This window comes from Tupaia chinensis, unplaced genomic scaffold (assembly GCF_000334495.1).
Source record: "Tupaia chinensis unplaced genomic scaffold, TupChi_1.0 Scaffold000066_1, whole genome shotgun sequence".
Taxonomy (NCBI): domain Eukaryota; kingdom Metazoa; phylum Chordata; class Mammalia; order Scandentia; family Tupaiidae; genus Tupaia; species Tupaia belangeri.
In genome coordinates this window covers 10,488,337-10,514,321 of record NW_006159525.1, presented here as the reverse complement: position 1 = coordinate 10,514,321, position 25,985 = coordinate 10,488,337, and the positions used below count along the sequence as shown (strand labels likewise).

Genomic DNA, 25,985 nt, shown 5'->3' with positions numbered 1-25,985 from the left:
TTCCCTTGTCTGAGCCACTTCCCAGCTATCTATCAGCTTTGGCTCACCCTTATCTTCTCTTTCTCCCTCCCTTGACCAAGCCTGTCACCTCTTGCTTTGAACTTAATGTCACAGTCTTGCCCTCAGGCCACTGCAGAGCCCTGGGTCACGGTCTCTCCCATGGCTTACCCAAGCACCAGCCTTCCTGGCTTCCTGAACCTCAGTCTTTGGTCCACTCTCCTGACAACCTTCCACTGTTCTTTCTCCACCTTCCCTTTCCTTGCATCATTCTTTGGTCCCCGCCTCCAGTGGGCACGATCTCCTTCCCACCAACCCAGTCAACCTTACTCCCTGATTTCCATGCCCACACTCTCTGCTCCAGTCACGCTCATTTGCCTGAGGCGATAGTGGCCTTTCTTCACCTGCAGCTCAAGTTCCCCCCACCTGACACCTGATGAGGACAGGGGTAAGGACAGCTGCTACCACACATTGCCTCGGGTCTGGACACAACGCAGTGCTGTGCATTCTCCCAGAGTCCTTCCAGCCACACGAAGTGGAGAGGCCTTCCAGCCAGCACCGGGGAAGCAGACTTGACCCCAGATCCCTTGAGCTCTCTTGTTGCCTCCCTTTTGATACAAGTCCTTATCAATTTCTTTCCTTCAAACTCTCGTGTCAGTCCTAAAATTATTAACTCCCCCCCCTCAGTTTTGGGTGCACCTGCTATAGGGTGCACCTGCTCACCAGAGACAAGGAAAATAGAGAGAATGTGAAAAGTCACCCCCCTTTGCCTTCTCTCTCCCTTAGGATCCTGGACACACACACATATGCACCTGACATGATTTTTCAAGCTGCCAAATCTGGGACTTGAAACAGAGTTGGCCACATGGGATCCAGTGCCTTAACCGCCACACCACCTGCTGGCCCCCAATAACTAACATTTTAGAAGATTCATCATGTAGGGCTGTTCCCTTAGTGTAAGAGTTAGCTTACCTTGTACATGAGGAGCCAGATTCCAGATAGCCAACCACATTTCAAATCCCAGACCTGGCAGTCTGGGAGACACACCAGGCACGTGTGTGTGCAGGCCCAAAATCCTGAGGGATGGAGGAGGAACGTCCCCCACTAAGGGATGTTCTCAATCTCTCCGGAATGTGCACACACCCGCTAGCAAAATCAAATCAAATAACTCACCATCTCCACTTCATTACTGCTTTGTGCATTCTACTCCTCTGCCGGGGGAATGTCTTCAGGAAGCTTTGTGAAGTCAGGTATCTATGTACATCTTTATTTCTACTGTAGCACCTTGGTCACTGTCATGTAAATATAAACTCTAAACATATCATGAGTTCCTTAATAGATTAAAACTTCCATGGCTGGGACCAGCAGATGGCTTGATGGTTACAACATAGTTCGAATCCCAGACTCGGTAGCTTGAAACTCACCCCAGGCATGTATGTGGGCACCCAAGATCTTTGGAGGAGAATGGAAGAGGCAGGATTGCAATGTGGCCATCTGCTCTGGGAGGTGACTTCTCACTTTCCCTCTCACTGTCTCTGTCTCTCTGACAAGAGCACATGCCTTAAGGCAAAACCTCTTTTACAAGCTTCTATGATTAAAATTAACAAAGGGCCTTCTTTGCAAGCATCACTCTTTTTTAATGCTTCCTTTGGTATTCTTCGATTTTCCCTTACTGTTCACTATTTCCCAATGCTTCCCTTTCTGAAGCACAATTGCAATCTAAGCAATAGGACACTAGGTGTCGCTACAACATCACTTAAACCCTAGAACTGGCTTCAACTGGCCACAATTGTCTTTCTGACAATGCCTCCAGAGTCTTCCCCAAGTACAGGAGAAAGACTGTGGGATACTGGGGGAAAGGCATAAAATAAATACAGTTATGATAATAAGTAGCTAGCAGGTGGTACTCAAAGAGTAGACTATCCCAGGAGACTACACTGCATGGCAGCGTTTTCTTGCACCTCAGGTTCACCTCACTTTTAAGGAGGTGGTAAATGGATTGACTTGACCCGGAGTAACACTGAGCGAGGCTGTTTATCTGTGCTCTGAAGAGGCAGCGTGGTGCAGTGGAAAGAACCCTGTGCTGAGAATCAAAGGACACGGCTCTGTCACTGAGCCGTTTCCCCTTTTAAAACATGGTAGTGGCACCATGTGGGTTTGTTGTGGGGCCTGAATAGCTCCCTGTGAGAGCTCTCGGGAACGTTTGCTTGGTTGTCCCTGTCCCTCGGCCTCCCCTTGTTTTTCCTCCTCTCCGTGTCTTCTGTGCAGCCTCCTGGTTAAAGGCCCCCACTGGAGTTCTCCAGGATTGCCCTGGCCTCCCCTCACTTTCTCATGGGCAAACACGTCCATTTCCATGAGGTCAACAGCTCCTCTGTGAAACACCCTCATGTTTTGCCCTCCCCCAGACCTCGCTTTCTGAGCACTGGTCACATATCAAATTCACCTCATGCTCTGTAAGTCCAAAATTGAACTCGTGATCCCTGCCCCCCCCCCCACAAATGTGCTCCCCGGACCTGTCACGGTCCACGCAGCTGCTTATGCCTCAGTCTGGGTGCTGCATGCCTCTCTATCCACCCCTCACTGCCCGTGTCTCTCTCTCACCCATTCCTATCAGTCCACCTTCCAAATATTTCTCACCCCATCTGCTTCCACTGCCCACATACTCACCCCTTGCTAAATAAACACCATGACTTCCCCACTGGGTGACTACAGCAGCCTCTTAACAGGGTCCCCTAATATTACCTACCTACTCCCAACTGTATCCTCCAAACAGGAGCCGGGGGGATCTTATCAATTCAATCTGCTTATTCCTGCCTTAAAATCTTTCAAAACTTGATCTTTTTTTGTCTTGATTAACAATAGAGCACATGCATGAACATAAGCCAGAGGAAGAGAGGAGCACCCTCCTCAGGGTCTGGTCACACTGAGATCCCCTTCTTTCAGTCTGCCAGCCCTTCACATCCTAGGTACTCACAGAGATGCCTGACATGTTTTAGGCTGACCAGGATGGGGATTCGAACTGCAGTTGCCATGTAGGATCTGGCTTCTCTTGAGTAGAATGGTTACTGCTACACCACAGAGCTGACCCTGCAGATTCCTCAGTACGCAGGATAACCTGTGTCTGCTTTTTCAGCGACCTCTCCTGTCACGTGCTTCCTTACCCACTGTGACCAAACCTGCCTGTGGCCACCTCTAAGTCCCCGCCACATGCTGCCCACCCCCTCTCCACCCTAGGGCCTGAATAGACTGTTCTCTATTGGCTGTAACACTTTGGGGATCTGAATTGTGCTTGCAAAAAGATATTCCATGTCTGAGTTACTGGAACAACTGGACATTACCCTACATGGTAAAGAATGTGATCGAGTTAAGGTTCTTTTTTTTTTTTCTTTTTTTTTTTGAGAGAGAGAGAGAGGTTTTTTGCTATAGGGTGCAGGCTAAGTCAGAGATACAGAAAGCAAGAAACCACCCCCCCCAAGAGGGATGGCCATGCCACAATCTCTTCTCCATTTTCCTCTTGGGATTATGTCCATGCACGCACATGCATCTGGTGTGAGTCTTAAGCCACTAGGCCGAAGACTCGAATCACAGTCAGCCATGTGGGAGTCCAGCAACATAACCGCTATGCCATCTGCTGGCTCCAAAATTAAGGTTCTTAAGAAGAGCAGTTTCTTCTGGGATACTCAGGTGGGCCCTAGACACCGTTCTATGCACCCTTGTAAGACAGGTGCAGAGGGAACTGTAACAGACACATGGAAGAAGGTGATGTGAAGACAGGCAGAGCTAGGAGTGACGCGGCCAGGAACTGAGGAATGCCAAGGCTGCCAACAGCCATGAGCAGCTTGAATAGGTGAGGGACGGATTCTCCCCTGCAGAGAGAGTCTGGCAATGCCAAGTGCCAATGCCTTACCTTTTTTATTTTTTTATTTTTAGAGGTTTTTACCATAGGGTGCGTGCGCATACCAGGAAGACAGAGAGAAACAGACAGAAAGTGAAAAATCACCCCCTAGCAGGGAAGGCCACACCACAATCCCTTTTCCTGGTGTGGAAAATCTCCTCTCGGGATCTTGGGCACGCATACACACATGCCCGGCGTGAGTTTAAGCCACCAGGTCCAGGACTTGAACCGTGGTCGGCTACTTGAGAGTCCAGCAACATAGCCATTATGCTAACTACTGGTCCCCCAATGCCTTGCATTTGAACTTCTGGCCTCCAGACCCTGTGAGAGAACACATTTCTGCTGCAGTAAGGACACCAAGTGTGTGTGATTTGTTGCAGCAGCCACAGGAACTAATGCAACACTCTCCTTCCAGGCCGTGGCTGGTGGCCTCTAGTTCCAACAGGTCTAAGCTCCCTGAGCCACGCCTTAAATGCAAAACCAAGTTGGGTGCCCACTGGCCACATGGGGATGGACCAAGCATCGTCATCTCTTTTTTTGCTGAGGCACCCTGGGTGCCTGGCACTCATCAAGCACCCTGAAATGACAGCGGAAAGTGGGCCTGGTCCGTCCCTCTTACTGGGCTCTGAATTCCAGGCTGAGACGCCCTCTGTCACCAAGACCTTGTGGCCTGGCAAGTGGCAAGTAGTCAATGCTTGTTTGCTGAATAAATGGAAAGGTATTATTACTGATTGTAGTACGATTATATACCAGAGAAGTGAAAAAATAAGCACCTGTGGATTTCTTGGCAAATGGTTAAAAATGATCATTTGAGAGAAGAAATTGGCTTTCTTTCCCTGGAAGTTTAGTATTTCTTCACTTTAACTAAATGCAGAATTTAGCTATAAAAACACACATACAGAATATATGTTAAATATAAGTACATATAATACATATAAATATTATATAAAACTATATACAAAAAAATAAGCACCTGTGGATTTCTTGGCAAATGGTTAAAAATGATCATTTGAGAGAAGAAATTGGCTTTCTTTCCCTGGAAGTTTAGTATTTCTTCACTTTAACTAAATGCAGAATTTAGCTATAAAAACACACATACAGAATATATGTTAAATATAAGTACATATAATACATATAAATATTATATAAAACTATATACACACAATTTATATAATTATATAAGAATATCATATAATTAATATATTACATATAATATAAAGTATATGACTATATATACATACAATTTTTTTCTAAGAGGTTTTCGCTATAGGGCGCGTGCACTCGCCAGACAGAGAGAGACAGAGAGACTAGCCATTACACTAACTGCTGGTCCCTATATACATACAATTTTTATATAATGAATGTGTATATATAATTTTATATAATATTTACATATCATATATTTATATTATTTAATACATATTTATTATAAGTTATAAGTTATTATATATAATACTTTATATTATATATAATTATGTATAACTAATATATATTAATTATGCATTATTATATTATATATAGTCAAATGTTGCCCTTGCACTAGAGAGGCTTCCTTTTAAGAATTATTTAATGGATTAATTGATTAAATAATTTATTTATTTATGTGTTTTAATTTGACAAGAGAGAGACACAGAAAGAGAGAGGGAAAGTGAGAAAGCAAGTCACCAGGTCTGAGACTTGAACTGCAGTTGGCCATGTGGGAGACCAGCTCCCTTAACCACTAGAGAGGTATTATTCTCATTGCTTTCCATTTTCCTCTGTGGAACATTTCCCAGTGAATGTGCCCTGCTTTTAAAGTGCACCTGGTTCTTATTTCTCACCAAGAGCAAGGCTGACTTGGCACAGGAATGGGCGTTCTGGAGTTCAGCGAGGTATCACGCTTGCTGAGCTCTGTGCACCGGGCTGGGCTAGGGTTCATGTTGGGTCACAGAGCTCGGCGATCGTTGCTATGCAATGGAACTCCGCAAAGGAGACCAAAACCCCTGCTGCAAATCACCAATGACGTAATGAGGTGACTGACCAGGCCAGACAGGCCAACCCCTACTTTCCTACCCTGACGGCAACTAGGAGTCCTAAGGCAGGTGGGGCGACATTAGCACTTTATGTACACTCGACTTGGAAGATATGTTTCTACAGCATGCTCTGCAGTGCAGGAGACAAATAGAAGCTTGTTTTATCTCCTTTCTTGGGCACAGATGTTACATTTAAAGAGAGATCTCTAAGCAACCAAGAGGGATGCTAGTTGGAGTTATTCTATAGAGATCAGCTACTGATTCCACTTCTGCCATTGTGATTACTAATCGGCCACATCATGTAACAAGACAGAGAAGCCTTCTTCTACCCACCCCAGGCCTCCCAAACCCTGTTCAGAAAAACGTTCACAAGCACCCACATAAGAAATTCTACAACCGAAGACGCATTCTTTGAAGTTTTGCAAGTTTTCCATTCTTCAAAACTCATGGTTACTATTCCTGATGGGGAGAACAAGTTAACAGCTAAGCCAAAGGTGTCAGCTGGAAGCAGTGGGCTGGATTCCACCAAGAAACGTGTTTTTAACTGTGAAACAACAGTTTTGAGGAAAATCCTGGATTCTGATGCATTTACATGACAGATGCCTTGTCCAGCTTCCCAGAGCTCTCAAAGGCCCATGGCCCATCCTGAGGTCCCCACTCAAATTACCTGCTGTCCCTCAGTATCTGAGGGGAGATCTATTTATCAGAGAATTCTCCAGTGACAATAAAATGAGTTAGAGAATTCTTGGAGCAGGAAGATGTGGCAGGAAAAAATAAGAATGCAGAACCAAAACACTGAGGGGTTGGTGACAGATCAATTTTTCAGTTGTCACTGGAACTTGTTTACGTCAAGTAGAGCATCATTGTATTCTGTGAACTTTAGGACATTGAAGTGACTGCTCTGAACCATTTATCAGACCACAGTTGGAGTGTCCTGAAAAACAGCTGTGAGTGGTGTAGAGACTGGGTTTTAGAACTTTGTATGCAAACAGCTTAAGAGTATGATAAATGGCAACAATAATCATTTCAATTTCCCAAGTAGATTCCATTTTTATCATGGAATGTGGGCTCTTAGGAGTGAATGAGATCGCAGGAAAAATACTTCCACATTTTTTTCGTGATTTAAAATTCCCCAAGGAAAGTATAACTTGCTAATGTTTGGTCTGGGTTTTTCAAAAAATCTAAGCCAGTTATTGCATTTTAAACCATTTGATTTCTTTGAATACAAAAACACCACATCACAAAGTTTTGTTGATTATACACTCGCTAAATCCATTGAATAGTAAACAGTGTGAATCTATTTTATTCTGAAAACAAAAACAAACTATAGATGACTTCTTTATTATCATCTAACTACTCAGGCAGAACATCTAACTTTCCTTGCAAGAAAGCAACCACTAAATACAAAGAGTATTCTCCCTTGAAACCGATTTTTAAAAAAAAATCATTTAAAGTCCTGCTCAGTTCCACCTTATTCACATCCTTAAAGGGGGATTATAATGCAGCTTACGTAAAATGTTAGGGCATAGTCAAAAATCATTTTGGAAACCAAGTAAATAGCATCATAAGGGAAAATTGATGCCCCACATCACAGAACTCTAGGATCTTAGAGCTCCAACCTTCTGGTGCTCTGAACCCATAACTGGTCAGTGGGGTAAGCTCCCATCTCCTACCCTCAGCTCAGGGCCCTCTCCATGATGCCAGGGTCACTTCCAAATTCTTAGTGTGTTAATAGTCTCATTTGCTGTTGCTTCTCAAAGCAACTCAGGTATGGCTTACTTCTAACCCTACCTAAAATTCAAAGGGAATGTGAGAGTATTCATTTCTTTATTGATTTTTAAAAATTTATACATTTTATTATTATTCACACATTAAATCACTTACATCATTTGGATTGTGAGAAGACTTTACCCAGCATGATACACACTTCAGCCCAGCCCAGCTGAGACCACCATACACATCCTCATCAACAGATAATAAATCTTATATGTGTCTCACAAGTGTCTTACCTCTTCATTTCCCCCCAAAGTTGTCTACACTCTTCCCCTCTCACACTCTCTTTCCACTTTGTCTCTAGTGTCCATTACAATTTTTAATACTTCTTGTTCTCCAGTCTTTCAATCTCTACCACAGAGTGCAGACAGTCTGTATATGCTAAGTGGAGACATACAGTGTTCCTCTTTCATAGCCTGACTTGCTTCACTCAGCAACAAATCTTCCATATTCATCCACTTTCTATCAAATTCCAGAGCCTTGTTGTTTTTTATAGCTGAATAGTATTCCATGGAGTATATGTGCCACAATTCTTGAATTCATTCATCTGGACATTTGGGTTGGTTTCATGTCTTAGCAATTGTGAATAAGGTTTCAGTGAATATAAATGTGCAAACACTTTTCTGACTGAGTGCTCTTCTGTCCTTTGGGTAGATACCCAGGAGTGGAATTGCTGGATCATATGGTAGTTCTATTTGAAGGTCTTTGAGGAATTTCCATATCGTTCTCCACAGTGGCTGGACCAATTTACAGTCCCACCAACAGTGTACGAGTGTCCCCCTTTCACCACATCCGAGATTACTCATTTAATAATAGGCTTACATTTTGACACATTGGGAGAAAACCTACAAAGAGAGACTTCTTGCTAATTCTGTCTTTCTCTTGGCTGTGACAGGTAGCCCTGCAGACCCCCTGTGTGCTGGCCTGCCCACCAGCTCAGACTCCCAAATCTTATCCAAGCCAGAGTCTGAATTTTAATTGATTGACTTAGGTGTATGAACTGCCTGTTGTGTGCCATCTGCTGTGATTATCTCAAAGTACAAAAATGACCTCTGGTTCCCAAAGGGAAAAAATAAAGACAGGCAGCTTAAACTTCGAAAGTGTCCACTGGAGTCAGAGGTCAGGAGGAACTTTTTACACATGTGCCCACGACCACCTTGATGGAGTGTAAGCCTCTACTCAGGAGAAATGTCCATATGCAAACCCAATCAGAAATCAGAGCTACGGGGCGAAGTAGAGAGGTGGAGAGGCACAACAGGAGAGAAGTCTGATGCCTGGGGGTCCCACATGGAGATGTCAGGGCTGGTTGGGATAGGGCAGGGGGAGGTGAAGCTTGTGGGGAGGTGTCTCCACTGAGATCCTTAGGGAAGAGCAGAGAAGGTGGTGTCAGAGTGATAGAGGGATGGCTTTCAGAAAAGTGGATACACGGATCAGCAGATGGCATAATGATTATGTCACTGAATTCCTACATAGTTGACTGCGGTTTGAGTCCCAGACCTGGTAGCTTCAAACTCAGACTGGGCACGTATGCATGCATGCCCAAAATCCTGAGAGGAGAATGGAAGAGAAGGGATTGCTGTTTGGCCATCCTCTCTTGGGGGGAAGGATGATTTCTCACTTTCTGTCTCTCTGTCTCTTTGATGAGCACAAGCACCCTATAGCAAATATCTCTATACAAACTTTAAAAAAGGAGACAAATAGGGGTAGATAATCTTCGAGAGAATGAGAGGCCCAACTGAGAGGCAGGAGGGCCCCAGGGCAGTGATTATAGATATTCTATTACAGATGAAAAACCAAGGTGGGGCCAGGCAGAGGCCTCCAACAGTACACAGTGAGGCTGAATTTTATCCTGAAAGTCATAGGAAGAGCCCACTGTTCATTCCATGATGTAGACGTTCCCCCACCCCAAACTCTAGCTCACCTCCAGGTGGAGGGCTAAACACAGCTGTGCCATGGCCCAAGGCCAGCCTGGCTTGACAACAGCTGTGTTAGCCATACACTATTGAACATGCTACCCACTCAGGCATTAACCCACAGAGAGGCATCCTTTCCTTCTCAGGAAAGCCTAGCTGGGCCACTAGTATGCGTGGCCTTGGGCAGCTCCCTGAAGCTTCTAGAATTGGGTACATTCACTGCAGTTCAGGACGCTGGCTGGCTGCTGAGGAGGGGAGAGTGCCCTGCCTCCACACCAAATCCCAGTTATGTACAGGCCTTGTTCCCGAATTCTCAGCTGGGAAAAGTCACCAGCAACTTGTAGCCTTCACCTGGGGCGCCGTCTCAGGAAGGGAAGCAGTTCCCTGGTGTTGCACACACGGATCTCTTGGTGTTGCACACACAGATCTCTTGGTGTTGCACACACGGATCTCTTGGACGACACAGACACAGGAACACAACAGCAAAGCTTAGCTCAGCACCGAGAGCCCTCGCCTGCCCATAGACTATGGGGCTGCAAAGTGCACCCTCTGCACGTGCAAATTCATGATTGTCTCACAGCCCCAAGAAACAGAAAGATGGAGTAATGGGTAAATATGAGGACACCGAGGCTTGGTCAGATTAAAGTGCCCCCCCCCACACACACACACCAAGGCCACAGTTATGCTAAAACCTGAAACTGGAACCATAGTGTAGGCATCTTTCCACAGGCATGGGGCAAATATCAGGGGTGAAATCAGGCACCTGGGTAGGATTCCTGGCTCTCCCACATACTAGCAAGTTAGTGCCAACTCTTGGGAGTCCAGGTTTCTTGGACTGACAGCTGGAAAGAATAAGAAAGCCTGCCTCCCAGAGCTGTGGGCGGGGCTGCTCAGCCTCGATGCTGTTGGCATTCGGGGGTGGCTAGTTCTCTGCTGTGGGGGCTGTCCTGTGCGGTGTAAGGTGCTGAGCAGCACATGTGGCCTCTACCCACCACACGTCAGTGGCAACCCCCTTCCACTCAATTATGACAACCAAAAAAATGTCTCTGGACATTGTGACATGTCCCTGGTGAGGAGGCAAAGTTACTCCCAGCCGAGAACTTCTGAAGTGAAGGGACCAAGGTTCATAATGGCTCACAGCGCGGCCGCTAAAACTACGCGGCCAGGTTGAAGCCAGAGGACCCACGAAGGTGCTGTCTACCAAAACAACTGCTCCTCTCTGCTCTGTGGTCTCCTCCCGCATCCCATAAGTCACAGAGGTGACCACATCCATTTTTAGGGTGGCTCAAGCCCAAAGATTTTAAAATTCAAATGCACTGGGTTTGTTTTCTTTCCTTTTTCTATTTGTACAATCTTGGTATATGTGTATCAATAACTCACACAAAAGCCAGGATTTTTGCTTTGTTTTCTGAATAATTTGTACATTTGCGTGGAAAAGCTACAGCACTTCTTAGGCTGTCAGTCTGTAGTGTGATGTTCTCTTTGCAGCTTCATTTGTGAGCTTTATTGTGAAAAGCGGCTTGAAAAAGCTCAAGATGAATTACTTTTTTATTTTTGGTTTTATATTAAGACAATTTTTTTTTTGGAGAGGTTTTTTTGCTGTAACGTGTTCACCATATAGACAGAGAGAGACAAAGAGATAGAAAGTGAGAAATCACCCCCCGGGGGGGTGGCCACGCTGCAATCCCTTCTCCTCCATTCTCCTCTCAGGATCTTGGGCACACACACACGAGCCCGGTGTGAGTTTTAAGTCACCGGGTCTGGGACGCGAACTGCAGTCGACTACATGGGAGTCCAGCGACATAGCCATTATGCTAACTGCTGGTCCCAAGACAATTTTTTAATTTACATTTAATCACTGTATATTTTTATAGTATACAACATGAGGTTCATCAGCAAGAACATGATCAATGTTGGTGAAGTCAAAGATACACATACATATGATCATCAAGAAATAACGTTTCATTTTTTTGTGTATTGTTTGTTTTTTCCCCTTGATTCCTCTCACTCCCACCTGCTATTCCCATCCTTGATTACCCACCTCCTTCTATACTGTCTCTAGTATCTACAGTTGGCCACCCTGCTATGTATTATACCTACATTAAGCAGGGACATATAATGCCTGTCTTCCATAGTCTGGCTTACTTCACTTAGCATTAAATCTTCCATACTTGTCCACTTCCTTCTTTTCTTTTTCTTTTTCTCTTTCTTTCTTTCTTTCTTTCTTTCTTTCTTTCTTTCTTTCTTTCTTTCTTTCTCTCTTTCTTTCTTTCTTTCTTTCTTTCTTTCTTTCTTTGTTTTTTTTGGAGAACTTTTTGCTATAGGGCATGTGTGCTCAACAGAAAGAGAGAGACAGAGAGATAGAAAGCGAGATATCACCCCCCCCAGGGGGGGATGGCCACATCGCAATCCCTTCTCCTCCATTCTCCTCTCTGGATCTTGGGCATGCATGTGTGGCACCAGCGTGAGTTTAAGCCATGGGTACGGGATTCAAACCACAGTCAATTACATAGGAGTCCAGTGACATAGCCATTACACCAACAGTTGGTTCCAATATTCATCTGCTTTCTGTCAGATGTCAGGGTCTCACTGTTTCAAGATAAATTCAGACCTCCAAAATTTTTGATGTATTGAAGAAGACACAAAATTGCCATAATTGATGCTCAATAATAGACTGCTTAGAGTTAAAGGGCTCTGCAGAGAAACTCATATGTATTGCACACCTGCTGTGTGAAGGTGAAGCAGTGCAGGGGGAGAAATAATGAGTCCCACTTTGGGGAAGTCACGTTTCATGTCTTGGTAGAGTAATCTTTACTGAACTGGGCTTTTTAAGTGATGATAGTCAGCCCTGAATGTTGATCTGGACACTGTGTGGGATTGAATGCTTGTGCCACTTACAAATTCACATGCTGAAATTCTAACCCCCATATGATAGAATTTGGAAATGGAGTCTTTGAGGTAATTTGGTCATCAGAGTGAATTCTCCCCTCCTAAATTAATGGAATTAACGTCATAGAAAGCCCTGGAAGCTTTTTCTCTCCACTGTGTGAGGACACAAGAAGACAGCTACCTGCAAACCAGGTATGGGCCATCACCAGACTCAGGTTTTTGGACTTCCCAGCCTCCAGAACTGTGAGTAATAAATTTCTATTGTGTGAGCTACTCAGTTCCTGGTACTCTCTTATAGCAGCCTAAATGGATTAAAATACATTTCAAAAGAATCATTGATCTGTCTCAAAAATTGTCCAAAGCTTCTGAAACACATTCCTTTCTTGGAATATTGTGGAAATATTTTTAATCAAAGAATTGTTTGATCTAATACTTTAGTACCAATGACTTCATGAGCATCTAAGTGCTGCTGCCAGAACACAGGAGAGATGTTCATATTAATAAATGTTCAAGGGACATGACAGGCAACAGAAGGCTCTGGGCTCTGCAAAATGGAGACTGTAAGGAAGTCAGAAGTGAGTTCTGAGTTGAACAAGACACTAAGATGATCCGTGCTTCTGTCTCCTGCACTGCAAAGTCGGTTCAATCAGAACGGGGTTGTGTGAGATTGATGAGCTAAAGCATTTTGAGCACATAGAACAGTATCTGGCACATCACAAGCATACAATACACCTGCCTGCCGCTTCAGTTATAGAACACTGCTCCATAGGTTTCAATATGCGCTGTCCCAAAGGAGTCTCATGTCTGGAAAGACTGATTAACCCAAGTTAAACAGGTTCCTCTACATAAACTCATTGCAGTATTTCTCAGAGCCCTTATCTTTGATCTTTGATCTTTTTCTTTTAATTGCCAGAGAGTATATGCACTTGACAGAGAACGAGAAAGAGAGAAAGAAAGCGTGTAGTCATGCCACAATCCCTTCACCTCCATTTTCCCAACCTGGAAGAATTTGGGGCAAGTACAAACATGTGCTTGGAGTGATTTTCAAGCCACCAAGGCTGGGATTTAGCCATGTAGGACCCAGTTCCTGTACCTACCAAGACACCAGGCTGACCCTTTCTCAGAGCCTTTAAAACACTGATTTGCAACATGACTATCCAGGTGGCACTCAGTAGGCATCATTAGACACCAGGGCCCTTTCTCTGTGAGCCAATTCATAAGACTAGTGTTGGATAAAACACCACGCCGATCACTGCTTCCCAGACAATGGTATCTTCTAAGCCTGACACTCGGTCTACTATAACAGAGGTTACTTATCTGAATGTAAAGGTTGATTATAAAAAAATGTAAGCATTATCAACTAACAAAACTACCGTAAAGAACCTGGGACAACTTAATGTTCAGTATCCACAGTGATTTAAAATTCACGGTTGCTGTCCATGTTAACTTTCACATCACTTACCCGAGACCCCTTTTCAGGAAGGCAGTGGCAAACAGAGCAGTCTCTTCCTCCACAAGGACCAATATATTTCTTTCCACTCTAGAAAGTGAAATGTATTCTTTAGTATACCGGTATTCTGCACTTATTTGGGTACATATCACAGGAGATTTCAGAAGGTCCACGGGAAATGGTATTTGGAGCAAAAAGTTTTTAATCCATTCACAGTTTTTCCTGATAACACATTTTCTTTATATGAACATTCTAAAGACCCCACATATACACACTGTAACAAGCACCTTTGGTCTCCCTAGCGCATAAGAACTCCACAGAATACTTTTACCTTTGATTCAGTGAGAAGAAAAGACTAATATTGCTATATCAAAAGGCAAAGAACCTACACCAAGGCTTAATAGTAAGAAGAGTTGGTTATATGAGTAAGAAGCTTCTAAAGATGAGTCACTAAAGAGGAAAAAGCTACCTCTAAAGTCATTTTCTTTTCTTTTTTTCTTTTTTTTTTTTTTTTGGAGGTTTTTTTGCTATAGGGCGCATGTGCTTGCCAGACAGACAGAGAGAGACAGAGAGACAGAAAGCGAGAAATCTCCCCCCCTGGAGGGATGGTCACGCCTCAATCCCTTCTCCTCCATTCTCCTCTCGGGATCTTGGGCACGCACGCACATGCACCCAGCCTGAGTTTTAAGCCACCGGGTCCGGGATGTGAACCGCGGTCGACTACATGGGAGTCCAGCGACATAACCATTATGCTAACTGCTGGTTCCCTAAAGTCATTTTCTTAAACCAGAATCCTCTGCAATATCTCTCTCCTGAGACGACTTAATTTGCTAAGTTGTGAACAATCTTAGAATAAATTATGCAGATAGACAAACTATTACTGCACAATGGAGTCTAATTTAGATAAGCTTGTTTTAGTTTAGTTTAGTTGTTTAGTTTAGTTTAGTTTTTAGTTTTGTAGAACCTCTTTGTTCCAACTCCAAGATCAGTGAGAGTATGTCTCCATCAAGTCCTTCCAAGGACAATTTCTCAGTCTTAGCCTTGGGCTTCAGATTAAAATGGTTCTTTCTGCAATTTTGTCCCTTTAATGTATCCCCAACTAGAAGACTCCTGAACTTGAGTAATATGGGCCCTCTCCTTACTTTTAACTAATGCTTTTCAATACTTTCTTTAGGGAATCACTACACATACACACACACACACACACACACACACACACACGTGTGCCTTTGAGGAAGAATCACCACCTTGTACTCACAAATTCTCATTATCTGTACCCAGAGTCATTAGTGACTTCAATTCATAAGCATGGTCCGTAAGTACTGGGTTGTCAAAAAGGTCATGATGTATTTTTTCTGTTTGACCACGCCAAGTGTGTTATGACTTTTCTGACAACCCAACGGATCCCTTAATGACAAACAGAGCCCTGTGATGCACCCAAAATGAAGAAGAGCACTGGGGTGATGGGTTGGGAGGCGGTGCTGATTCAGTCCCCAAGTGGTAGTAAAGGCAGTTCTAGGTGCTGGGAGCTGAGGGACGGATACAAGTATCAAGAAGGGATCAGAGATAAACTTTGCCTTATTCACGATCTTTCTTAGTCCAACCCCTACTGCAATATTTATCTAAGGGGGCATCAAAGCATTCATGGAAAAATAAAATCAAAATACAAATTTATTTCAGTACAAAACAATTTGGAAATCTATGCATATTTTTTTTCATAATATACATTTTCTGTTCTGTTCTTTTTTTTTTTTTAGATGTTTTTGCCATAGGGTGCATGTGCTTGCCGCACACAGGCAGAGACAGAGACAATAAGAGGGAAAGTGAGAACTCACCCCCCAGTGGGGATGGCCATGCTGTAATCCCTTCTTCATTCTCCTCCTGGGATCTTGAGCACATATTCACATGCACCCAGTATGACTGATTCCTGTGCTCTGGGACTTAAACAGTCATGTGGAAGTTCAGAGACATGACCACTACACCATCCGCTGGACCCGTAATACACATTTTCCATGAACTTTTTGAAACTCCTCCCCTTATATATTAATTAGTGGCAGATGCTTGTAATTGATGTATCTTTTAAAACTTCGGTTTGTAAACCTAAGCTTTGAGAACAATGTTTAATGAGAAAACATGAAACAATTGAGCCAAAATAGTTCTGATGGAAGATATATATATATACAAACACACACATATATATACATATATATATATATACACATACACACACACACACATATACAACCCACCTATAGACATAAGTATATGTGTGTGTATATATTAGCATACACATAAGTAGACATGCAAAAACAAGTATATATATATACACACACACACACATATATATACATGTATATATATACACATACACACACACACACATATACAACCCACCTATAGACATAAGTATATGTGTGTATATATTAGCATACACATAAGTAGACGTGCAAAAACAAGTATATCTCTATGTGTATGGAAGGGACAAAAGTCTATGGAGCATCTATTTTTCTTTTCAACCACACAATTTAGACTTCTTTATTTGGAGAAAAATATGCTCAAATACAATCCAAAAGAAAATATCTTTAAGCAGTAATATAAAATGACATCCTTATAAACAAAATTCTCATGGACCATTAAAAGTATATAAGAATTTGAAGCTTGACAAGAGTCAAACAATTAGATCATTTAAGTTAAAAAAATGTATTTGAAGTTTCAGAAATATCTGCTTCTTGACTTTGGAGTAACAGTGTTATCTGTGAAAACAGACACATTAAGTTCAAAACCCTGATAAGATTTTTTTTAAATTAAATGCCCAGGGTCAGGTTGAGACAGTGTGAATGCACTTAAGGTAACTAGTTTGAGCACTTGGGTTCACTTAAGGTAAGGAGTCATTACTATGTGTTCACCGAGATACCAAAACAACTTGAGGAAAAAAACAAGGTCAGATGATTAAATTGCTTGATAATAAAAGCAAGTTTGTTATTTTTTTTTCTTTTACTTATTTTTGCCAACCATCACAGAGTTGTTTGTAGCAAAATTACATCTCAGGGAAGAATTAGTTTAAAATAGACAAGCACATTCTGATAAACAAACAGGAATCCTCACATATGAAGTTTTGACATGGCCCAATAAAGGAAAAAGCAAGAGGTCACTTTAATCTCCGAAAGTTCTTCTACATTAGACATGTCCCAGCAGGCATTTAAAAGGTAGGGTGAATTCACGAGGGAAAAGTTGATGCTTCAAAAATAAGCTGTACAAACCAATTAAAAGAATAAAAACTATATCTTAGATAACAAAACTTTCGAAGGATGAATCACATTTACTGAGAATTAACTTAACATTCTCAAAAAACAATGTTTCTCTCCCTCAAAGGGAAAAAAATCGTAGCTCTTTATCTCAGACATTTTTATTTTTTGAGAGAGAGATTTTTGCTATAGGGTGTGTGTATTCACCAGAGACAGAGAGAGATAGAGAGACAAAAAGGGAGAATTCACCCCCCAGAGGGCATGGCCATGCTGCAATCCCTTCTCCTCCATTCTTTTGGAATTTGGGGCATGCACACACATGCACCCAGTGTGAGTTTTAAGACATCAGGTCTGGGACTCGAACCGCAGTCGACTATATGATATTTGTAGGATAGAAAGTTTAAGAAGGGACGTTATTAATTTCAAGAAGGTTAATCATCTGCCCTACATTTGCACCTCTATTTTCTGTTTTGAAAAATAATATAGGTGAGTGATAAGAATTTGAAGTTTCAGCACTAATATGCCCAGGGCCAGGTTGGGACATACAGGAAATAAACATCCTCTCCCAATCCTGGCCCCAATCTCCCTCCCACAGAAGAACCTTCTCTTCAAATTGATGTCTGGGCATTAATAAGCATATCCACGCAACAGTCACACATGGTAATTTTCTATTTTAATTTGCTTTGAAAAAACGACAGTAACTTGAATCACCAAAATCGTATTGGAGTATCCAAGATAGAAAGTATGGAAAGACAGATGTGCTCACGAGAATGATTTAACACAAAAGCATACATGTACATCACACACACACACACCCACACACACACACACACACACACACACACTTTTGGTGATTTGGGACTTGTTTTATTTCTAGCTAAATGGTATATTCTCTGCACTTTGCTGTCTTCCCATAGTTATGTGTATTCAAAATCATTCTGAATTCATATGGCTAATCATCAGATGAAGAACCATAACTTGTTTAACCAGTCTTTACTGGTAGACTTTTGGATAGCTCCCTTCTTTCACAACTAAACACTACCCTACAATTTATTAGGTTTCTGGAAAAGTCATGATATATTTTTTCCTGTTTTTCTGTGCAAAAATGTGTCATGACTTTTCTGACAACCCAGTATATTCCTGTGCATTTATTTTTGTGTACAAGTCAGAATAAGTATGTGTGTTCAGTCCCAAAAGACACGCTCTTGTGTCAATAGGTTTATGTGTTTCAAATCCTGATGGATAATGCCAAATTGTTTTCCATAGACATCATCTCTGTTTGTATCTCTGCCTTTGAAACCCAACTCTAGCAGAGTCACTCCCTGTGTGAAATAGAATTTCTACACACCGTAGGAGGATTGAGGTTAGGACAGTGTTTGGTTCAGGAATTATAATTACTCAAATGGAATATAAAAAAAAAAGTGAGATTTAGGACTCTGCAGCCTTTTATAATAGAAGGAAAAGAATGCAATACAAAAACCAAAATAAACTTGGAAAAATCAGATAAGAGAAGTAGAAAACAATGCATATGTATGATTCACAGTGTGTTTCCATTCATTATTTTAGGTGATGCTCTTAGACACAGGAGCTAAGTTGAGCAGATCTTATCATCTCTATTAAACACAGGAGAAAATGGAATCTTGGGTAGGTTAAGGAATGAAGCCTTGGCAGAGCCAGGAGCCAAGGGCTTCTCATCCTCAGGTGCTTTCAGCTTCAGATTGGTGGGAGAAAGGACAACGGATGATAATTTTCTATTTTGATTTGATTTGAAAAGACAATGATAAATCACCAAATCAGATTGGGCTACCCAAGATTGAGAGTGTGGAAAGACAGATGTGCTCACGAGAACGATTTAATCAGTTCAGTTGTCTCAAGACCAGCCTGCACTCCAGGCAGCCCATAATGGGATTGTCTAGAAACATCCGAGGTTGGATTTTAATAACCTCGATTCTTTAGTGAGAAAGCAGAATGTTCTAGGCTTATCTTTCTTCAGCGCTAAAATGTCCGAATTTAATATTATAATTCCTTAATCTTGAAATGAACCAGCTGCCTCCTGCCCTACTTTAAAGAAAAAAAAAATTGCTTTTTTTTAAGAACGGATTTTAGGAGCTGTCAGGTGACATGGTAGTTAAGGGTGCTGGACTCCCACATGGTCAACCATGGCTCAAGTCCCAGACCAGATGGCTTACTTTCTCCTTTTTTCTCTCTCATTCTGTTCCTCTGGTCAAATTAAAATAAATAAATACGTACATACATATATACATAAAGTTAAATAAGATAATAATGAAAAAAGGGACTTTAATGGTCTTCAGTACTTCAGCCATTCTGTAAGCAGTCTTGACTATAAAATGCAAAGGGAAACCATCATGCAGTCCAACCCTCCATTTTACAAAGGAGAAAAATTGCATCCTAGGAAGTGACTTATTTAGCTTTCATGCATTCAATAAAGCAAATATACTTACCCCATACACATGTTGTACAGAAAAGAAAATGAACATAAGTGACCTACGGAAAAACAAAAATGTAGATTAATTGAAACTGTTTTCATGTGGAACAAACTAAAAAGATCAAAGGAATTAATCTCAGAAAGTTTCTTTTCTTTCTAACAGGACATTGCCACTTGCTGATTTGTCATGGGTGACAAGATAAACATTACCCTCTCTCTGGCTGCCATGATTACCATTCTTGTTTGTTTTGTTTTCTGTTTTCATTTGCTTATTATTTTGGGGGTTTTTTTTAGATTTTTTCCCCATAGGGTGCATGTGCTCACTGAAGAGAAAGAGACCTTGAGTGGAAAAGTTTTTCAAAAAAGCACCCCTCCCTCCAGAGGCATGGCCATGCTCTAAGCCCTTCTCCATTCTCTCTTGGGACCTCAGGCACCCGTGCTCAGCACCTGGCGTGTTCCCCAAGCCTCCAGGTCCAGGACTCGAACTGCATCGTTGGCCAGGTGGGATCTCACTCCCTACCACCATGCCACCTGTTGGCCCCACCTTCTTGTTCTCAATCAGCCCAAAAGTCAGTACTGAAATCCTTAGTGTGGTCCTCATTGTGCTGGGAAGAAGAGACCTGGATGGACAGATGAGTGAAGGGAGGCACATCAGAGTGAAAATGGAAGGGCGAGGGGAGGAGGCCACTTGGTTGAGACACACTGCTGCGACCAGTGGACCCCAAGTGCCACTAAGTGGAACCAGTGAGGAGGGAGGGGGAAAGGAGAAGAATATGGAATGGTTAGGCAAGTGTTAGGTAGTCCAGTGTCTTACAAACAAGGCAGAAATCTGGGGTAATGTCATTATTACAAACAAATAACAACAAAGGAAAGGTGCAATTAAAAAAAAAGCCCACTGAACATTTGCACACATTTGGCAGCGCTTAGCTGTCCAAGAGCTTCCATATCCACCACCTCATCTGATTTTTAAAGCAGCCGCGGTGGAGTCGGAACTTCAGGTTGCACTCTCTGCGTGGATCGTAGGAGGACCGGCACTTTCCTGGGCTGATTTCTCTGTGGTCTTTTCCCTTGGTTCTGTGTAGAGCCTGCTCCCCTCTGAAACCTTGTGTCCTAAGTGAGTCCTCTTTCCCGACCCTCTGTTCTTTCCTTCTGTGCTGAGATGCTGATAAACACTATAGAAATGTACAGAGCTATGTATCCGGGCGAGACCTAAATAGGAAACTAGGGGGTAGGTCTAGCCCATACACAGTGGCTCCTACGCTAAGCCCCCTCTATTCATGATAATTCCAATAGAGGCCAAACTGGCATTTCAATGTAGTAACTAAGGAAGGAAATATTAAATGCTGGGAATAAATTATTTTAAATCAGGTTGAACTTGTTTGTACAACCACTGCTTGTTAAATGAGTCTTTGTCATTTTGGACACTTGTGTTTATAAATAGGATATTGTATACAGATTATGATTATAGATTATAGATTATGTATACAGAGCTTTGACCACTGTCTACATAATCTCATTGAAACTGGACACGGAATGCTTTTCCCACATTTCACAGAAGAGCAAACTGACTCAGAAATGTTGGGCAATATGATTAAATGTGACCGATCAAGTGCTTCCCAAGGGGACTAGCTCAGGTTCCTTATTACTGTCTCTTCATTCTGTATGACAGTATTTCAAAAAGTTCATGGAAAAATAAATTGAAGAACAAGTTTATTTTGATGTAAAGCAATTTTGAATTCATGCATGATTTCTTCATAACATGCTTTTTCACTATGTTTTTGAAGACTCCCCATACTTGGCTTGTTCTTTCCACTGCTATAGATATTAAACAATAAGACTGACCTTGCTACTTTCTTTAAGAAAACCATCCACAATAAAATTCATTTGGAGCTTCCTCTACAACCACTACAAATAGGTAAGGTTTGACTACTGCATTTTTTTTCTTGGAGAGGTTTTTGCTATAGGGTGCGTGTGCTCACCAGAAAGACAGAGAGAGACATAGAGACAGAAAGTGAGAAATCACCCCCCATGAGGGATGGCCATGCCACAATCCCTTCTCTTCCATTCTCCTCTCGGGATCTTGGGCATGCACACACACACACACACACACACACACACACACAGACAGCGTGAATTTAAGCCACCAGGTCTGGGACTCGAACTGCATTTGACTACATGGGAGTCCAGTGACATAGCCATTATGCCAATTGCTGGTCCCATTGACTGCATTTCTTTAAAAATATTATTTATTTATTTAATTTGTTATTATTATTATTTAATTTGATGAGAGAAAGAGAGAGAGAGAGAAAGTGAGAGAGCAAGTCGCCAGGTCTGAGACCTGAACCATGGTTGGCCACAAGGGAGTCCAACCCCTCAACACCACGCCACCTGCCAACCTTAAGACTTGACTGCATTTCCGATATACCCTCTGTTCTTTCACTGACCAGCGTATGCTCGCCGTTCTCAAAACTTTCGATATTTTTTCACTATTTAACATAGCCCTATCTTAACTCCCAATATCTGTTTTAGTCACATCTAACAATCTCTCATGTCCCCTCACTCTGCCTTAGCACATCACTTAAACAATACATATTTACTCTCTTACAGTTCTGCAGGTCAGACATCTGAAATGAATCTCGCGAGTGAAAATCAAGGTGTGTTCCTGTGGAGGCTCCAGGGAATCAAATTCCTTACCTTTTCCAGATTCTAGAGGCTGCCCACATGCCTTGGCTCGTGGTCCCTTCCATCTTCAAAGCCAGCAATGACCAGCTGAGTCTTTTTCTTATTCCATCACTCTGCCTCTGTTTCTATAGTCAGATCTCCTTCTCTGACTCTATCCCCACCACCGTCTTTCACTTCTTTTTTTTTTTGGAGAGGTTTTTGCTATAGGGCGCATGCACATGTCAGAAAGACAGAGAGAGACAGAGAGACAGAAAGCAAGAAATCCCCAGGGGATGGCCATGCCGCAATCCCTTCTCCTCCGCTCTTGGGATCTTGGGCACGCATGCACATGCACCTGGCGTGAGTTTAAGCCACGGGGTCTGGGACTCAAACTGCAGTCAACTACATGGGAGTCCAGCGACATAGCCATTACACCAACTGCTGGTCTCAATACTGTCTTTCACTTCTAATGACCCTTGTGCATACACTGGGCATAGCCAGATAATCCAGGGTCATCTTCCAGATCTTACGGCCAGGTGATTAGCATCCTCAATCCCACCTGCAATTCTAATTCCTTTTGTGTGTAACATAGCATATTCACTGGTTCCAGATATTAGAGCATGGACGTCTTTGAGGGGCCCTTATCCTATCTACTACATGTGTGAAGTGGTTTGCTCTAACTCTACTAATTATGAGGGCCCTGAAGCTCTTAAACATATAAGGATTTTGCTATTCAAACCCAGTGAGGAAGAGAGCAAGAAACTAGGATCTTCGGTTGTGTAGCTTCCCTTATGGTGATATCATGGGTACATTTTGGGGAGCACAGAAAATACTGGGGCTCAGTAGTAAAAGAAGTCACAAACTAGCAGGCATAATCCATAACTGTCCAGAACTATTTGGCTTTTTACACTTGAAGCATCCAGAACATTTATGCCTATAACCAATACATAGAAGAAGTCATTCAATAAAAACAGGTTGTCACACTGAAGACACTTACCAGGGATCTGTGGCCAAGGGCTTGGTCCATCTGAAAGAGCACCTCATGAAGGCTGTGCACACAGATGTATTCACAGGCAAGTCTCGGTATTAAAAAAATTCTTCCAGTTTTGTATTCTCTTCCAGAAGACTCTCCTTGGCGAGTGAGGTTCTGTGTCCTGGGTTAAAGTTTGTAAGGATTATATATAAATATAATCTCTTAAAATAGATTATGCATCTTAGTGTTGGAAATGATTCCTTTCATTATTATAGTTGGTAATAGAAATATTTTTTTGGAGAGATTTTTTTCTATAGGGTACATGGACTTGCCAGAGAGACAGAAAAAGAGAAAATGAGAAATCACCATTCAGGGACAATAGCCATGCCCCAATCCCTTCTCCTCCATTCTCCTCTTGAGATTTTGGTCACGCATGCACATGTGCCTAATGTGAGTTTCAAACCTCGAGGTCTGGGATTTGAACCACAGTCAGTCACGTTGGAGTCTAGCACCTGAACCACTACGCCACTTGCTGGTCCCAGTAATGGAAATGCTTTTGAAAGGGGAATTTCTATTTTTTTGATATAAAAATCTTTCCTTGGTGATCAGATAACTGAATAGGTATTAATTTATATTCTTAGAAATAAAAATATTTTCAACTCCATTTAATGTCATCTTGAGAAATGGAATATGTATACGTATACTATATACATAATTTCTTTGTTTTGCTAAGTAGAATTTTCTTTTATTTAAGCTTTTCCCTTGAAAGTAATAATTGCTTAAAATAATTGCTTTGTTTTGCCAAGGGGAATTTTAAAAATTATTTAATTGTATTTATTATTATTATTATTTAATTTGCTACAGGGCATGTGCACTCACTAGAGAGAGAAAAAGTGAGAAAACAAGCTGCCATATCTGGGTCTCAAACAATAGTTGGCCATGTGAGAGTCCAGTGTCACCTGCTGGCCCTGCTAGGTAGAATTTTCTTATATTTAATCTCTTCCCTTTAAAAGCCAAATTAGGATTTTCTCAAATGCTTTTTAAAAAATTTTTGAAACTAGGAAAGGAAACTTATCATATCCATTCTTTTTTTTATAGTATGAGTTTATTTTGGTGCAATAAAAATTATGCATAGTTTTTTTATAATATGCATTTTCCATAAATTTTTTAATACATCAGGGTTTTTATTCAATAGTTCAGAGTACATAACTATTTCTTTATTTAGCTTTTTAAAAATTTATTTATTATCATCATAGTCTTGTTTATATTACATTGAATTGAATATAACTTTACAGTGTATTATATTGCTTTTTCAAAAGGGAACTGTCAGTCAATTCAGAGACATTAAAATCCCCACTTCATCATTCAATATCTTTTCTTTGTTTTTCCCAATCATTATTATTATTATTCCAATTATTTTTTTACCCAGCCAATCACTGTTTCTCATTTTGCTTGTAAAAAGACTTTACCCATCATGAAATACTTCTCAGACCAATCCAGTTGAGAATACTATACATGTCATCAACAGGTAATAAGCCATATCTGCGTCCCACTAATTTCAGGCCTCTCAATTTGTTCTCTTGCTAGCTTTCTCTATCCTCTTCTCTTCAACCCCTCCCCCCATTCCACACTGTCTTATTCTCGTTAAGTACTTTCACTGCTTTTATCTACACACGGAGAGCAAACACACGTGGAAGTACTTTCATGTAAAGTGGTGCCACCACTGTAGAAAACTACGTTTGGGCAGTTCCTTGAAGAGCCAAACGTAGAGTCACTTTATGACCCAGTGAGTCCACTCCTAGATATACATCCAAAATGGCTGAAAATGTAAGTTCCCACATAAACTTGTACATGGACACGCATGTGTAACAGCCAGAAAGTCAAAATGGCACAAATGTCCATTAGCTGATAAACAGATCATGAAAATGTGGTATATGCACATGATGGAATATTATTCATTAGAAGGAATGAAGTCCTAATCAGTTCTAGGAAATGAATGAATCTTGAAAACAATATACTAAGTGAAATAAGCCACATATTGTATAACCCTGTGCATATGAATATGCAGAGTAGGCAAATCTAGAGACACAGAAAACAGACTAGTGGCTGTCAGGGGTTGGAGGAGGGAGGAGCTAGCAGGTGCAGTTTCTTTGGGGGATGATGGAAGTGTTCTAGGTTAGGTCGTGGTCATGTTATACCCACTGTGACTATACTAAAGACCACTGAACTGCAAACTTTTAAAACAGTACATTTTATTTATGAATTGATCTCAATTTTAAAAAGAGAAAAAGTAGTTTTAAATTTGATTCAAAGAATTTACTTTGATCAAAGAGCTCAAAGATTTTAATTGTTTCCCTTAAAAATTTTTGGCTTCACTAAAGATCTGCCCTGTGAGAACTGGGTAGAGAGAAGAAACCTAGAGTGTTGAATGTTCCAAGCTATTTTTAAAATTTTGGATAAAATCTGAGTAAATTAATTCAGTGCTGTGTTTATGAGAGACCAGTATTCCAAGCAAGTCGAAGAACAACATTCCATGATACGGTTTCAAAATCAAGCAGAAACAGAATCACTTTGAATAACCCAGATCTTTTCCCACCCCTCAATCCATAATTTAAAAAGCTTTTTTCTAAAGTAACATTCTAGAAGCAATTCTCATTATTTTCAGGAACCAGCAGTTAGCGTAATGGCTATGTCACTGGACTCCCACGTAGTTGACTGCGGTTCGCGTCCT

General features: G+C 41.7%; 1 protein-coding gene across 1 annotated transcript in view; it reads right to left on the bottom strand.

Annotated features, from left to right (window-relative positions):
• The window catches only part of COL4A4 (collagen type IV alpha 4 chain), a 159,164-nt gene that overhangs the window by 118,525 nt on the left and 14,654 nt on the right, over window positions 1-25,985 (bottom strand). The window contains exons 2-4 of the mRNA XM_006141956.3: window positions 23,279-23,435; window positions 19,637-19,679; window positions 13,942-14,019 (exon numbers count right to left, since the gene is read on the bottom strand). Of these exons, the coding sequence (XP_006142018.1) occupies window positions 13,942-14,019; window positions 19,637-19,679; window positions 23,279-23,325 (168 nt within the window). The 5' untranslated portion in view covers window positions 23,326-23,435. The remainder of the gene's footprint in view (window positions 1-13,941; window positions 14,020-19,636; window positions 19,680-23,278; window positions 23,436-25,985) is intronic.